Source organism: Prionailurus bengalensis, chromosome D1 (assembly GCF_016509475.1).
Source record: "Prionailurus bengalensis isolate Pbe53 chromosome D1, Fcat_Pben_1.1_paternal_pri, whole genome shotgun sequence".
Classification (NCBI taxonomy): Eukaryota; Metazoa; Chordata; class Mammalia; order Carnivora; family Felidae; genus Prionailurus; species Prionailurus bengalensis.
The window spans coordinates 23,277,277-23,293,315 of NC_057346.1; the positions used below are offsets into that span (position 1 = coordinate 23,277,277).

General features: G+C 47.7%; 1 protein-coding gene and 1 pseudogene across 2 annotated transcripts in view; both read left to right on the top strand.

The window, feature by feature from the left end:
- Positions 1-451: 451 nt before the first annotated feature.
- The window catches only part of DCPS (decapping enzyme, scavenger), a 50,170-nt gene continuing 34,582 nt past the window's right edge, over positions 452-16,039 (top strand). Inside the window, exons 1-2 of one of the 2 annotated variants that reach the window (XM_043579788.1) lie at positions 452-703; positions 2,119-2,293. In XM_043579788.1, the coding sequence (XP_043435723.1) occupies positions 503-703; positions 2,119-2,293 (376 nt within the window). In that variant the 5' untranslated portion in view covers positions 452-502. The remainder of the gene's footprint in view (positions 704-2,118; positions 2,294-16,039) is intronic. The other variant, XM_043579786.1, reaches the window with a different exon arrangement.
- Positions 5,436-6,238, top strand: LOC122483132 (annotated as a pseudogene).

Here is a 16,039-nt window from a genome sequence, read left to right on the forward strand (position 1 = left end):
CAAGAAGTACGATTGGCTCAACAGCTCTGTTTCAGAAACATTCCTTCCACGCTACGCAATGTTGGCATAATTCTTAATAAAAACGTCAGTATCCAACCCACGGTGTGTCAGGTGTCAAAGCACCCACAGAGTCCAAAGGGTGTTTTCTAGCTCTGGCACCCGGGGCGGCGAGTGCCCCCTCCTCTGCAGCATCATTAGCCGGCCTGGTTAGGGACTCGCTGTCTTCTTTCTCTTCCCTCAGCACCAGGCTCAACTCGGACCGGTCAGCGCGAGGGGACAAAAGCCAGGAGCCTTAATTAAAAACGCTCCTTGGAGACAGATCACACGAACCAGCGCTCCGAGGTTCCCTAGGGCCGGGACCTCGGCCGGCTTCCTCGCGGAGCACTTCGGGAGTTGTAGTCGTCACGCCCTCGCGGAAGAGACAAGCTGCGGCGGCCTCTGCGCCGAGAAGGGCGGGGCCGCGGCTGGGGTTTGCGCAGGCGCACAGCTCCAACCGGGAAGCATGGCGGACCTAGCGACTCAACCCAGCAAGAGAAAACGCGAACTGGACGCCGAGGAGGCGGAAGCTGCCAGCACAGAGGCAAAGGAAGCGGGCGTTGAGAATGGTACCTCCGCTCCTGTGCGCTTACCGTTCTCCGGCTTTAGAGTGAAAAAAGTGCTGCGGGAGTCCGCGCGGGACAAAATCATTTTTCTCCATGGGAAGGTACCATTAGGCAACCCTGGGTTGGAGTGAGCCAATCAATCATCGCCTTGGAGGCGGATTTTTTTTTTTTTTTTTTTTTTTTAAAACCCGAGCTCAGCCGGAAAATACCAATCGCACTCCTGGAGGCGGGGCGGGGGGGGGGGGGGGGAAGTGTACCACTAGATTGTGTGTGTGTGGGGGTGCTATGGGAGACAAGTTTACTCGTAGAATCAAGGAAATCAACAGGCGTAGGGTTTTCTTAATAACTCCTTTACCAAAAGTAACTAACACTTGTATAAAAATCACTTGTCGAGTTCTCCAAGCCAGTCATCCTGTATTCTCTGAACGAATTAGAGGTGCTAGGAACGCAGTGTTGCTGGATCATCTGTGGAACGACTAGAGACTGTAGGAGATAGGATCCCAGGTGTGCAGGATTTCAGACCTAACAGAGGAGACGGTTTATTAAATTGCGAATTCAGTTGCACATATCATGCACTGACAGCACTGAGCTAGGTGCTGGGGATGTAGAGATGTAAGTTACTATCCCTGATTTTCAGAATGCAGAATATCTGGTAGATAGCTGTCCCTAATACCATGTGCTCAGCTCTACAGAAGGGACTGAGAAGAGACTGGAGACCATCCTGGGAACTAGTGACGAGGCCCAGCCAAGGGTAGGTTACTAGGATTCCTCAGAACCCCTAGCAGGAGCTCTCATTTGGGGAGGATCAGGGGGACCTTGGCCTGGGCTACCATGCCTCTCTGTGTCTTATTTTGTTTTGTTTTTTTACAAAGGTTCTGTCTAGTTCTCTCAACCCCACCTGTCTTCAGTCTGCAGCACTTGCTGAAGATTTTAGCCATAAGAACCTTTGAGCTAGGAGTTAACTGGGATGCCCAGATTCTAGTTTCTCTCTCTCTCTCTCTCTTTTAATGCTTATTTATTATTTCTGAGAGAAAGTGTTTGCAAGAACGCTCAAGAGAGCTGGGGTGGGGCAGAGAGAGAGAGAGAGAGAGAGAGAGAGAGAGAGAGAGAGAATCCTAAGCAGGCTCTGCGCTGTCAGCTCAGAACCCACCGCGGAGCTCGAACTCATCAACAGTGAGATCATGGCCTGAGCCAAAATCAAGAGTCGGTCGCCTAACTGACTGAGCCACCCAGGCACCCCTCTAGTTTCTTTTTTCAACACTGACTGTTCATGTGACCTTGGGCAAGTCACTTAATCTCTCTAGACATATTTCTTCATCTGTGAAATGGAGAGAATTTGACAAAGGCCCTCCAAGTCTGAAGCAGAAGAAAGTAGAGAAGTTTTGCATCTTTGAGAAGAAAGATGTGAATGCACAAGCATTTGGGTTAATGAGATGCCTGCTCTGGGAGAAGGAACGGGAGGCCCCAGAGCTACTGTTTCTGTTTCTGGGCTCACCGATGGTGTCTCTGCCTCCAGGTAAATGAGGCCTCTGGGGACGGGGATGGAGAGGATGCCATTGTGATCCTGGAGAAGACACCATTTCAGGTGGAGCATGTGGCCCAGCTCCTGATGGGCAGCCCTGAGCTCCAGCTGCAGTTCTCCAATGATATTTACAGCACCTATCACCTGTTTCCTCCACGGCAGCTGAGTGGTAAGCAAGTGGTGTCTAAAGTGGCTTCATGTGGGGAGAGGGGTTTGGTGGGAAATTAGGGGGTGTGGTGGCTACTCTACAAAACTGATTTGCATATGCTCGTTCAATAGTTCTCTGTGGAAGGGGGAGGAGATTTTGTGCAAACCGCCCCCGCCTCGAGACACTTGGCAATTTCTGAAGACAGTTTTGGTTGTCAGAACTGGGAAAATGGGGGAGCCGCTGGTACCTAGAGGGTAGAGGCCAGGGCTGCTCGTGAATATCCTGCGAAGCCCAGAATGGGACCTCATAACAAAGAAATGTCAGTGCTGAGGTTGGTGTAGTGTATTTTGGGGAGGTAGTGTGATTCGTGGTGTAGAATGTCTACTAATTGAATGATAGTGGTCGTCAACACTTAGTAAACTCTTACTACTGTGCCAGCCACCATTCTAAGTGTCCTATATGTATCATTGTATTTAGTACTCAGAATAGCCCTGCTGTGATAGGACTGAGGGAACTGAGATTTTGAAAGGTTAAGTAACTTATCCAAGATCACAGCCCATGGGGGGCAGAAAAACTAAGATCTTTCAGTAGACAGCGGACTCACGCACCATGAGCAGTGTGTGGGGTGCTGCAAAGATCAGTTATTTCCCTGAAAGAACTCACTTTCTAGTCCCTGAGAAAAGGAGTGTGATCGAGGGGGATGGACTTGGGAAGGGAAGGAATTCATTGGTTAAAAGGCAGAGATTTGTTTTGGATTGCCAGGATTTTTTATTTACTAAGAAGAGGAAGAATTTATTTCAGCTTCCATGTCAAAAGCCAGGCACGATGTGGGCTTTTTGCCTTTAGCTGGTCAGGTTTAACAAGCAGCTTTGTCGGAAGCATGAAGGACACAGGTCGACCTTGAAGGTTCCTTCCAACCAGGAAATTCTGGGATCTGCTTTGTAGCATGTGGTGGTTCTGTAATATCCTTCTATCTTTTTATTTGTCCTCCAGCATTGAGGAACAATTTGCCTTTACAGATACCCTGCCGCAGGCTTTTTGGTAGGTTTGCTCTTTTCTGCACCCCCAAAAAAGGGTGCCGTTACTTGTTGTCCTTTGGAAATGCATGTGAACACTCGATGAGAAACCGGCAGACCGTTCACAACTGAAGGCAAAACAGCCTGGTCCTCCGCAGAAAGCGAGCCAGATTGATTGGTGTGAGTTGATGGGAATGGACAGCTGTATTTACTTTCTCAGGAGCTGACATTTAAGCAAATGTAGTCTTCCACATGGGGTGGCAGAAGCATGACAGAAGGTTCTGTAGCCAAACACCCCTCGGGGCAGTCCCCAAACTATAGGCTCCGAGGTCATTATCCTGCTACCACCCCTTTCTCTCATCTTCCCCAGTGCCTCTCTCTCTCAGCCAAAATACAGAAGGTTCTGCTGCACAGAGAAACCCTGTGGAATGCCCAGCCTTTCCTTTTCATGTAATTTTTCCAGTACTTCTGTGATCTTGCACACAAGTGGTGGTGGCCACTGCCCTGTCTTTCTGTTTTTTGTCTTTTTTTTTTTCTTTCTGAGCTAAAGACTGAAAGAGGCAGTCAGTCATCTGCTCGCTACAGGTCTTCCTCCCCACTGACAACCCCAAATGTCTCTCTGCCTCTTCTCCAGTGCTGCCCACTCCCACCTGGCGGCCTCCTGTGTTAGCTCATCCTTCGCAGGGCTCGGGGTCTTGGCAGAAACATTAGCATACATGGAGTGCATTATACTTTTATTTTCTTCCCCCAAACTAGGCATGGTGATCAGAAGTTATAAAAATTTTTTCAGTGTTCAGAACTCCTCTCTCTCTTGTAGAGCCATACACCCTGTCCCTGGATGGTATTCTAGATCAGGGTTGACAAACTTTTACTGTAAAGGACCAGGGAGGAAATATTTTAAGCTTTATGAGCCCCATAAATGGTCTCTGTCACATATTCGTCCTTTTAAAAGTTTTTTTATTGTTATCTATTTAAAAAACATTTTGTTAATGCTTATTTTTTTTTTAATATGAAATTTATTGTCAAATTGGTTTCCATACAACACCCAGTGCTCATCCCAACAGGTGCTCTCCTCAATGCCCATCACCCACCCCCCATCTACCCTCAGTTTGTTCTCAGCTTTTAAGAGTCTCTTATGCTTTGGCTCTCTCCCTTTCTAACCTCTTTTTTTTTTTTTTTTTTTTCTTCTTCCCCTCCTCCATAGACTTCTGTTAAGTTTCTCAGGATCCACATAAGAGTGAAAACATATGGTGTCTGTCTTTCTCTGTATGACTTATTTCACTTAGCATAACACTCTCCAGTTCCATCCACGTTGCTACAAAAGGCCATATTTCATTCTTTCTCATTGCCATGTAGTATTCCATTGTGTATATAAACCACAATTTCTTTTTTTTTTTTTTTTTTTTTTTTAATTTTTTTTTCAACGTTTATTTATTTTTGGGACAGAGAGAGACAGAGCATGAATGGGGGAGGGGCAGAGAGAGAGGGAGACACAGAATCGGAAACAGGCTCCAGGTTCTGAGCCATCAGCCCAGAGCCCGACGCGGGGCTCGAACTCCCGGACCGCGAGATCGTGACCTGGCTGAAGTCGGACGCTTAACCGACTGCGCCACCCAGGCGCCCCTAAACCACAATTTCTTTATCCATTCATCAGTTGATCGACATTTAGGCTCTTTCCATAATTTGGCTATTGTTGAGAGTGCTGCTATAAACATTGGGGTACATGTGCCACTATGCATCAGTACTCCTGTATCCCTTGGGTAAATTCCTAGCAGTGCTATTGCTGGGTCATAGGGTAGGTCTATTTTTAATTTTTTGAGGAACCTCCACACTGTTTTCCAGAGCGGCTAATGCTTATTTATTTTTGAGAGAGAGACAGAGAGCACGCAAGTGGGGAAGAGGCAGAGAGAGAGGGAGAGAGAGAATCCCAAGCAGGCTCCATGCTGTCAGAGCCCGATGCAGGGCTTGGTCTCACAAACCACAGGATCATGACCTGAGCCGAAATCAAGAGTCAGATGCTTAACCGAGTAAGCCACCCAGGCGCCCCTTTTCTTTTTTTTTTTTAAACCACTGCTTTAAAAATGAAAATGCAATTTTCATTCAGGGTGCAGCAGCTGACGAGCCAGGTCACCTTCATAGTCACCTGACTGTGCACCTCCCACTCGCTTGCTGTGCCCGGCCCATCCTCGCCGCCCCCTTGGCCCCCTGAGCTCACCCTCTGCCCACCCGCAGGCACGTCCAAGGCCAAGAATGGCCCCAAGTACACCTCCTTTTTCACGTTCACGGGCACCTTGGCCGCCATGGTCTTCAGCGCCCTGGGTGCCTCCCATGGCATGGCCAAGAGTGGCCCAGCATCGTGGCCATGTCTGTCATGCAACCAGAACCAACCGTGAAGTCCATCATCCCCACATTGTCCCTGGTATCATCGCCATCTACGGGCTAGTGGTGGCGGTCCTTGTCGCTGATTCCCTGAATGACGGCAGCAGTCTCCAGAGGAGTTTCCTCCAGCTGGGTGCTGGCCTGAGCGGGCTGGTGGCTGTGGGGACGCCGGTGTGCATGGCATGGCCCAGCAGCCCCCGCTCTTCATGGGCATGATCCTGACCCTCATCTTCTCCGAGATGCGCGGCCCCTGCAGTCTCCTTGTTGCCCTCATCCTCCCCACAAAGTAGCCTCTCTCTGAGTGCACCAAGAAGGCGATGTCAAGACCACCCCCTCATTCCGAAATGAACAGCCTGACACGCACGCATGGGACAGCCACCCCCCCAGAAGTCAGTCTTGTAAAAGTTCAGTGTCCCGGTGCCTGTTGTCTGCTACCCTGGGCCTTGCCCCTGCTTGCCCAGTGCCGTGGACATCCCGGCCCACTCATTACCCACCCAGGCCAGACACCCCCACTCATCTGCCCTAGAGCGCTGTGTGTAGACGGGTGAATTAAATTGTCGTTTTCTCTTCACTGGATGTTTCTTACTTAACAAAGATTTGATCTGTTCATGCGTCGTGGCGCAGCCCTGTCTCCCAACTAGGTAATCTTAGGTAGAGTGTTGGGTTGTGGGGTTACCGTTCGCTCTGAGACTCGTCGGATGGAATCCCGTCCTCCAGCTCTGGCTGCCCAGAGCCGCGGGCCAGCGTGCTGGGCCTGCAAGGCTCTCGAGCTGAGCTGAGTCCAGTAAAGTTCTCCATTGTGACTGGGGGGAAGGGAAAAAAGAAAGAAAACGCCACTTTTAGCTTGCTGTATGTGGAAAAACAGGCCATGCGGTGGAGTTGACCTTTTGGCCACAGTTCGTTAACCCGGTCCAGATTTTTCCCACTCCCAAGTGTGGTCTATGGACCAGCAGTATTACTGTCACCCAGGAGCTCGTTAGACATGCGGAATCTCAGACCCAGCTTCAGAAGTCAGCATTAGTATCTGCATTTTAGCCAAGCCCCCAGGCGAGTCGTAGGCACATCGGACTTTGAGAGGTGCTGGTCTTTAAACACCATCTGTGTGCGGTGCTGCCCGTGTTTGTTTCTCCACCCCTGCCCTCTCCACGAACCTCAGGCTCATTGCAGTAAGCGCCTACCTGACCTCTCTCTCCGGAGCTCCCACATAGGTAAGCTGTTTGAGACTCAGACACACAAATGTCTTTATTCATTTATTATTTATTTTAATACTCATTTATTTAAAAAAAAATTTTTTTAATGTTTTTTATTTATTTTTGAGACAGAGAGAGACCGAGCATGAACGGGGGAGGGGCAGAGAGAGAGGGAGACACAGAATCCAAAACAGGCTCCAGGCTCCGAGCTGTCAGCACAGAGCCCGATGTGGGGCTCGAACTCACGAGCTGTGAGATCATGACCTGAGCCGAAGTCGGACGCTCAACTGACTGAGCCACCCAGGCGCCCCTCATTTATTTTTGAGAGAGACGGAGAAGCAGAGCATAAGTGGGAAAGGGCAGAGAGGGAGACACAAAATGCAAAGCAGGATCCAGGCTCCGAGCTGGCAGCACAGAGCCCTATATGGGGCTCAGACTCATGAACCATGAGATCATGACCTGAGCCAAAGTCAGACGCTTAACCAACTGAGCCACCCAGGCACCCCATGTGCTAATGTTTTTATTTTTTATTTTTTTAATTTTTTATTAAAAAAAATTTTTTTTAATGTTTATTTATTTTTGAGACAGAGAGAGACAGAGCATGAATGGGGGAGGGTCAGAGAGAGAGGGAGACACAGAATCCGAAGCAGGCTCCAGGCTCTGAGCTGTCAGCACAGAGCCCGACGCAGGGCTCGAACTCACGGACTGTGAGGTCATGACCTGAGCCAAAGTCGGACGCTCAACCGACTGAGCCACCCAGGTGTGCCAATGTTTTTAAAAACACTTAACCCATATATATATTTTTTTAATTCTTTTTTTTTTTCAACGTTTATTTATTTTTGGGACAGAGAGAGACAGAGCATGAACGGGGGAGGGGCAGAGAGAGAGGGAGACACAGAATCGGAAACAGGCTCCAGGCTCTGAGCCATCAGCCAGCCCAGAGCCTGACGCGGGGCTCGAACTCACGGACCGCGAGATCGTGACCTGGCTGAAGTCGGACGCTTAACCGACTGCGCCACCCAGGCGCCCCAACACTTAACCCATATTAAATAATAGCCGCTATGATTATTCTCATGTGCTGCATTCTATGCTGGTTTCTGTAACTTGCAGTGAGTAGGATACCCTTTCTGCTCTGCAGTCTTGTTTGGGGAAGGACACCCTACAAGTTACTATGAAAGAGGGAAGTAAACTGAGCAAGGTTTAGTCACCACCTGGATGTAGGGACAGAGGTCCTGGAAATTTGGAGCCATGTCAGACCCATTTCCGGTCCCCAGCAACCCCATCCATATTAGGTGCTCAACAAATGCTGCTGGAAAATGAACCCACAAACTAACTCAGCCGGTTTTTTTTTCCTATGGGCAAAGCATTGCACAGCCACAAGGTGGCGGCATTACCAAAGCATTCCCTTGGCCCGCTCCCTTGGCCCGCTCCCTTGGCCTGTGTGCAGGAGCCTTCTCAGCCCCACCTCTCCAACCTCAGAGTCACCAACTGCTAACACTGCCTGTAGAGGCCTTCAGGCAGGGTTCCTGCGGCCTCAGCCCTCTGAGCCCCCTGCACAGTTGCTGCTTTGAGTTTTTCTGCCAACTCTGGCTGTTCCTCCAGACCTCCTTCCCCACAATATTGCTTGCGTAGGGAAGCCCTTCTCCCCTCAATTTCTTTCTTTCTTTCAGTCTTTTCTCTTCTCTTCTCTTCTCTTTATTTTAGAGAGAGAGGGAGAGAGCATGCGAGAAGGGTAAAGGAGCAGATGGAGAGAGAGAGAATCTTAAGCAGGCTTCATGCTCAGTGTGGAGCCCAACATGGGGCTCAGTCCTATGACCCTGGGATCATTACCTGAGCCGAAATCCAGAGTCAGACACTCAACAGACTGAGCCACCCAGGCATCCCTCCCCTCGATTTCTGAGCTACCTGCTCTCTTGATTTCTTCTGTTATCTCTCTACTCATTTCTTCCCTACCAGCCTGATGATTTTTGCATTCTCCTCCTTTATCCCTTCCAAATTCTCAGCTGACTATAAGAGACTGCCCCTTTGAGCCACTCATGGCCCCCCACCCTGTTGACACAATAGAGCATGAGCGTTGGAGTTGGACGTGCTCGAGTCCTGTCCCAGTGCTAACGTTTACTTACTAGCGGTGTGGCCCAAGGCAGTGTTGTGCTGTTTCTGAGTTTTAATGTAGTGCAGAGGTTAAGAGCAAGCCTCGAGTCAGACATAATCTGTGCTGGAATCCTGGCTTTGTCCCTTTACCAGCTGTGAAGACTTGGTAAGTTTTTGTATTCATTTAACAGAGACAGAGTGCCTTCCACCTGTTTGGTGCTGTGCTAGGTATATATCGGTGAGTGCATCAGATACTCGCTCTGTCCTTGGAGTGGTAGCTGGGGGCACAGAGGCAGACAGCAAACAAGGAAACAAGTGTTACATGGCCACGGGCAGGAGAGGGGCTGGCTCTCTGCGGCCATGACGCTCCAGCCGAAACCTGCAGGATGGAGAGGAACCAGCTGTGCTAAGAGCTGGTGAGGGGGGTGGGAGAATGTTCAGGGCACAGCATGTGTTCTGGACGAGGAAAGAGGAACAGAAAAGAGGCCATTTTGTCAGGAGCTTGAGGGGGCAGTTGATGTCTGTGGTGTGTGATACAGATGTAGTTGGGGAAGTAGCTCCAGTTATTGTTAAATTAGGTTAGTTCAGGACTGTTATGAAATAAATGACATAAAATGTTTTCGCCTCTGCCCACAAGGAGAGATACATTCTACGTTGGGACCCAGTACCTGTGAATAAATGTAAGTGGATTTGAGGGACACAGAAGGTTCACACAACAGTACTTAACCCTTACTTTACCGGACAGTCACCAGTATTTCCAACTTAATTCCAGTCTTGTTTGTTTCCGTTTAAATGCTGGTCTTAACTTCCTAAATTAATTTCGTCATCACAGTCATGGGTTATGGCTCATGACACAAAGCACATATGGCCCGTGACTCGCTTATCTGTGTACTTGGTAAGTGTTAGTCATTTTCTATTATTACTTTTCTACCTTTAAGATTGTATGGGCCTTAAATGGAAATAGTGTACATTAGGTGCCTGGCCCTGACCGTGGGCAGGTCTCCTTTCTTCCCCCCGTGGCCATGTGGCAAATGTGAGGGCCGGGTGGGCCAGATGGCTGGCATCTCCATGCTTCCCTGGCCATCCATGCAGGGCAGAGCCTGGATCATCTGCTTTTCCGGCTCTCACGCTCTCATACCCGTGGCCTATCAATGGAGCCCTTTCATCAGGATCTCTGTTCTCCCTTACCTGGGGGAGAACGGGGGGGAGATAGTAGAGAGAGGGGTGTGACTCAGAAATCCAGACTGTGTCTAAAAAGGCCAATTGTTTTCCCCGATGTAGAGCAGGGGTGTGGAATCTCAGGTTCAGAGGAGGAGAAGGCGTCTGTGTGGGAGTGAGGCCAGGGCAGGGTGTGGAGAGAACCTGGGAATCACATCGTCTTTCGGTTGCAGAGAACTCTGCATTTTAGTATTATAGCTACAGGCACAGTTTTCCTCCCTGTGCTCCTTACAGAGGCAAAACCAGGACCCCTGGAGTCCAGAGTGAGGGCTTGTTTGGAGGGAGCATTTTAAAAACTAGCTATTCCCTTCGAGGGTTCGAGCCCTGCCTGGGGCTCTATGCTGACAGCTCAGAACCTGGAGCCTGCTTCAGATTCTGTTTCCCTGTCTCTCCCTCTCCCCTGCTCACGCTCTGTCTCTCTTTCTCGCAAAAATAAAAATAAATAGTAAAAAAAAAAAAAAATTTTTTTTTAAACTAGCCATTCCCTGATAGCATTGTTCATGATAGAAAAATCTAGAAACAATCCAGTTATCAGCGAACAGTAGAATACATAAGTAAATCAAGGTGTTTTCCTGCACCAGACTGCTTCTTCCGGGCAGGGGAAATGAATGAACTACAGCTATACATGTCAAGAATCTCACCATGTAGAGCCAGAAAAGCAAGACACAGAATACACAGTGTGATTCCAATTAGATAAAGTTGAAAACAAGCAGAGCTGAACAATATACTGCTTAGGGATACATGCATACGTAATAGAATTTAGAAGATAAAGAAATGATTAATGCCTGATTCAGCAAAGTGATTATCGCTGGTGGAGGCAGGGCAGAAAGGATGTCAAAAGTCTGGTAAGGCTCTGTTTCTTGGACTGCACGCTCCATGCACAGGTGTTCTTTTGTTTTATTTTAGGTCTTCAAATGGTACGTATTTTTTTTAATTTTTTTTTTTAATGTTTATTTACTTTTGAGAGAGACAGAGACAGAATGCGAGTGGGTTAGGGGCAGAGAGAGAGAGTGACACAGAAGCAGAAGCAGGCTCCAGGGTCTGAGCTGTCAGCACAGAGCCTGATGCGGGGCTCGAACTCATGAGCTGTGAGATCATGACCTAAGCTGAAGTCGGACGCTCAACCGACTGAGCCACCCAGGTGCCCCAAATGGTACCTATTTTTATATTTATTTTTATTTTATTTTATTTTATTTGTTTAAAAGTTTTTTTAACGTTTATTTATTATTAAGAGACAGAGCGTGAACAGGGGAGGGGCAGAGAGAGAGGGAGACACAGAATCGGAAGCAGGCTCCAGGCTCCGAGCCATCAGCACAGAGCCTGATGCGGGGCTCGAACTCACAGACCGCAAGATCATGACCTGAGCTGAAGTTGGACGCTTCACCGACCGAGCCACCCAGGCGCCCCTTATATTTATGTACATATACACACGTATATAAATGTGTCCATATGTGTACACCTGTTGTTTTACACGTGTGTGTAACAGCTGCTGTTAGCTGTTGTCATATAACGTATTGGCCAATAAGAGGTAAGAAAAACTAGTAGGTCCTTAGAAGAACTAAGAACACTCCCCCATTACATTTTAGGGCTCTGCTTTCATTCTCAAATTTGGTTTCTAGACATGGTTGCTGAAATTAAGTGTTTGATTAAAGCCTCCTTCCTCTGGGTTTTGGGCACTAGACTTCTGTCCTTCTCTCTGGGGCAGAGAAGTGGCAGAGCCTGGCTCTTTTGTCTCTTGTGGACAGGGGAGCCCGTGCTGTGCTGGAGCACGTGCCAGGACAGTGCCGGCCCCGGCAGAAGAGGGCAATGTGGGGAGGTCCTCCAGCACCTGGAAGAGAAGGCTTGGTACCAGGCTCTGTGGGCTCTACTCCAGCACACGCTGGCACAGGCCTGTCGCTCCCTCCTCCGTGGGTGTCCTCGGCAGGCCTCCCGTTGCAGCTGAGCTGAACGACCAGAGTTCTGTGAGCAGTGACCCACAGGGAAAGTCTCACCAGACGGGTTTCCACCTGAGGGGGGGTTTTGAAGAGCCCCATGCCAGGAGGTGACACCAGCGCAAGTCATGGAATTGCCCTGGGACTCAGTTTCTCTGAAAGAAAAACGAGGAATCCAATAGCTGGCTAGCCCACCTCAGTGGACTTCTGTATCATATGAGATCATGGAACCACAGTCTCTCAGGTTTGAATGGAACTCGACGTTTATTTAGTAATGTGATTCTTAACTGGAACTTTTCATCAGGATTGCTTAAAGAGCTTTTCGAATACAAATCTGGACCTACTGAATAAACCTCTGTGGTGGGATTAGGCCATTCATCACAGTCATACAGTCCCATGGTCAGCTCATCAGATAGCCCTGAGGGGCTTATCTACATGGCCAGGAACAGGCTCTTATACTGCTCTGCCCCACCCTGGTCCTGCTTTCCAGAAGCAACTACCATGAAGAGAATTTCTGGGTTTGGTGCTTCTGGTAATTTCCTCCAAACACTTAGCTGAAAAATAAGGTCATACAACTTCTTGATTTGTACAATTTTGACCCTATCAGTCCTCCACAGTGGAAATTGAGAGGTTTAGGCTTCTTTATACTCTCCTTGCCCTGTCTCCCCTCTCCTTCCAATATTTATGTTTATATTATTGCTTTTAGAGTCTTAAAAAATTGCCTCTGGAATCGTACACATACTGAAACCTGTAGCCCTGCGTCCCTCTTGTCACTCTGTCGGGTAGGAACACCCATGCCTCTGGCCTTTGCTGTCTCCCAGCTTCTCTGTCAGCCATGCTTGTACTTCACACTGTCACGGTATTTTCTGTTGCATGATTGTAATCAGGTCTTGTGTGTTTTCTCTGATTCTGAGTTGCCAGACGGTATGGTGGCCAGTTTAATGTGTGCTACACACTCACACAGAGTGTGTTAGGGCTCTGGTTCCTCTCCTACCTGCCCTGTGCAGTGGACCCTCATGCCCCCGGGATGTGTCTGATGTATAGGTCAAACAGATTTTCTGTTCTCACCTCCCAACATGTTCTTCCAAATCATGCTGTTTTTAGTTTATTTCCTATTTGAACCATTATTTTATGCTTTTCCTTTTTCATTTCATAAAGTTTCTAGTTGTCCTGCCCCCCCCCCCCCTTTTTTTTTGACTTGTGGCAGGAAGAAGCCTGAGCCTTTACTCTGTTTTTGAAATTATCCAGCTACTGGTTTGATGATTCATTACATGATAAGTCCTTCCTTCCTGGAAATGTTGCTTCCAGAATACTCTTTCCTGCTCCTCCAATCTGGACAGCTGATGCTTTCGGCATGCTGCATGGCTGTCAACTTGAGACTTCCTTTCACAGCTCTTCTGAGTTAGATACAATGTTTTCTGGATTTGATGTCTTTCTCTCTGGTTTTTAGTCTCTTGTTTAGCTAAAGTGTAGTCTTTAAGTACTTCCTCAGAAAGAACACATGAAAGGTAAACCTTGAATCCTTCATTTTGCCCTCACTCTTGATTGATGCATGGCTGAATACAGAATTTAAATTTCTTTCCCTCAAAACATTGGAGACACTGATCTGTTGACTTCAAGCATCCATTGTTGTTAACAAGACATCTGATGCCAGTTCGATTTTCACTTCCTTACAATTAACTTGGTTTTGCATTTTCATTCTTTTTTTTTTTCCCCCCTGCTTTGTCAGTTTCCTTTTCTGGAGCTTATGTTAGTATGCTCTGTTTATCTTAGGTGTACTGAAATACGTAAGGCCGTGTTGAGGTTGGATTTTTTTTTTTTTTTTCATTCATTGTGCTCGGTACTTTTGGACCCTTTTGATTTAAAGTCTTATGTCATTCTTCCGCTCTGTAAATTTTTTTCTGTTATTTCTTTGATGATTTCCTTCCCTGTTTCCTTTATTTTCCTGTTACTGGAAACCCTCTTAGGTGTGAGACTCCTAGAGTGATCCTGTGTATTGCTCCTGTGTTCTCCCGCTTTTCCCATCTAGGTCTTTTCTTTTTACAGGCCAGTAGATTGTCTTAACTTTATCTTCCAGACCTCCTGGTGGAGGTCTTAATTGGCAGTCATATTTTTAATTTTCTTCCTTCTGATTCTCTGTTTCATTTTCTTAGCATCTTGCTCTGGCTTTACAGGGTCCAAACTGGGTTGACTTTCTCTGACCCACTAATTAGAATAGTTTTCAGAATTATCTCTTGACCCTTCCCTGATCTCATTTCCTCTGGGATCTGGTTCTGGTTGTTTATTTTGGTCATTCTTTTTCAGGCTGCTGGTTTTCTCTTAACGTCTGGTGAACGTTAGCTCATCGATGTTTACAAATGAAGAAGCAGGCTGATAGTCTAGTGAGTTGATATGGGCTTTGTCTGCTATCCACTTGGTAGGTCTGTTTCCACAACAGGCCTCTCCTGGATGAGTATCTGGCCCATTGCCGTGCGGATGGGGAGCGGACCTTTTTAGCTGGCCTGCTGGCCATGCCTCAGGGTGCAGTTTGAGTGGCATTCCAGACGTACCAGCACCCGCTCTGGAGCCCTCAACGCTCTCTTGTCCACTCCAGCTTATGGGCCAGATCTGGCCTGCTGCTTTTCGTATGGCCTGTGAGCTAAGAATGGTTGTTGCATTTTTAAAGGGTTGTTTTAAAAAACATTAAGAAGAAAATGAGAAAGAGACGGCATGGCCTACAACACCTAAAATATCTGCTGTCACGTTTTCCAGAAAAGCTTGCCTACCACTGCTCTGGTCCGTGGTTTGATGCCTTTGGAGGACAGCCCTCCTGTTTTCGTCTGGCATGAAGTGGCTGCCCCTGGGGCGGTGTTGTGGCACAGGGTGAAACGAGTTGGTGCAGCTATTCTCTAGATAGCCCTTTGGTTGATTCCAGCTTCCAGCTTCATTTCCCCTCCTGTCCTCTGTACCTGGTTGCTTAGAGCCAGCTGGGTATGTAGCACAGAAGGGTGCATACTGGGAGCCGGTGGGTTGGAGTGTGCGGACGTGGTTTCTCCCACAGCTGGGGACATGGTAGCTCCTGGGATGGCTGGACTTGGTGATGGGAGGGTGAGAAGTAGAAGGGGTATTCTGGGTGAGGGTAATAGTGTAGACAGAGCTGTGGAGTGGGCTCCTCACATTAGCTGGGCTTTGAAATGAGGTAGGGGCAAAGGGGTATTTGCTCCTTTGGTTTCATCCCTTGAGGCCACCTGATAATGGCAGATTTCTGCCTACTTTTCTCCCTGGGTGCTTTAGAGCTTGTGACACCAGTGAACCAAGCCCCTTCTGGGGCTTGGAGAGACGGTAGAATGACAACTTTTCATTTCAAGATGGAAAGGTTTCTTTCTTTTTTTAAATTTATTTTATTTTATTTCTTAAATTTACATCCAAGTTAGCGTATAGTGCAACAATGGTTTCGGGAGTAGATTCTTTAATGCTCCTTACCCATTTAACCCATCCCCCCCTCCCACAACCCCTCCAGGAACCCTCTGTTTGTTCTCCATATTTAAGAGTCTCTTGTGTTTTGTCTCCCTCCCTGTTTTTATATTATTTTTGCTTCCCTTCCCTTGTGTTCATCTGTTCTGTGTCTTAAAGTCCTCATATGAGTGAAGTCATATGATACTTGTCTTTCTCTGACTGACTTATTTTGCTTAGCATAATATCCTCTAGTTTCATCCACATAGTTGCAAATGGCAAGATTTCATTCTTTTTGATTGCCGAGTAATACTCCAGCATGTGTGTGTGTGCACACGCACACACACATACACACCACGTCTTCTTTATCCATTCATCCATCAATGGACATTTGGGCTCTTTCCATACTTTGGCTATTGTTGATAGTGCTACTATAAACATTGGGGTGCTTGTGTCCCTTTGAAACAGCATACCTGTATCCCTTCGATAAATACCCAATAATGTAATTGC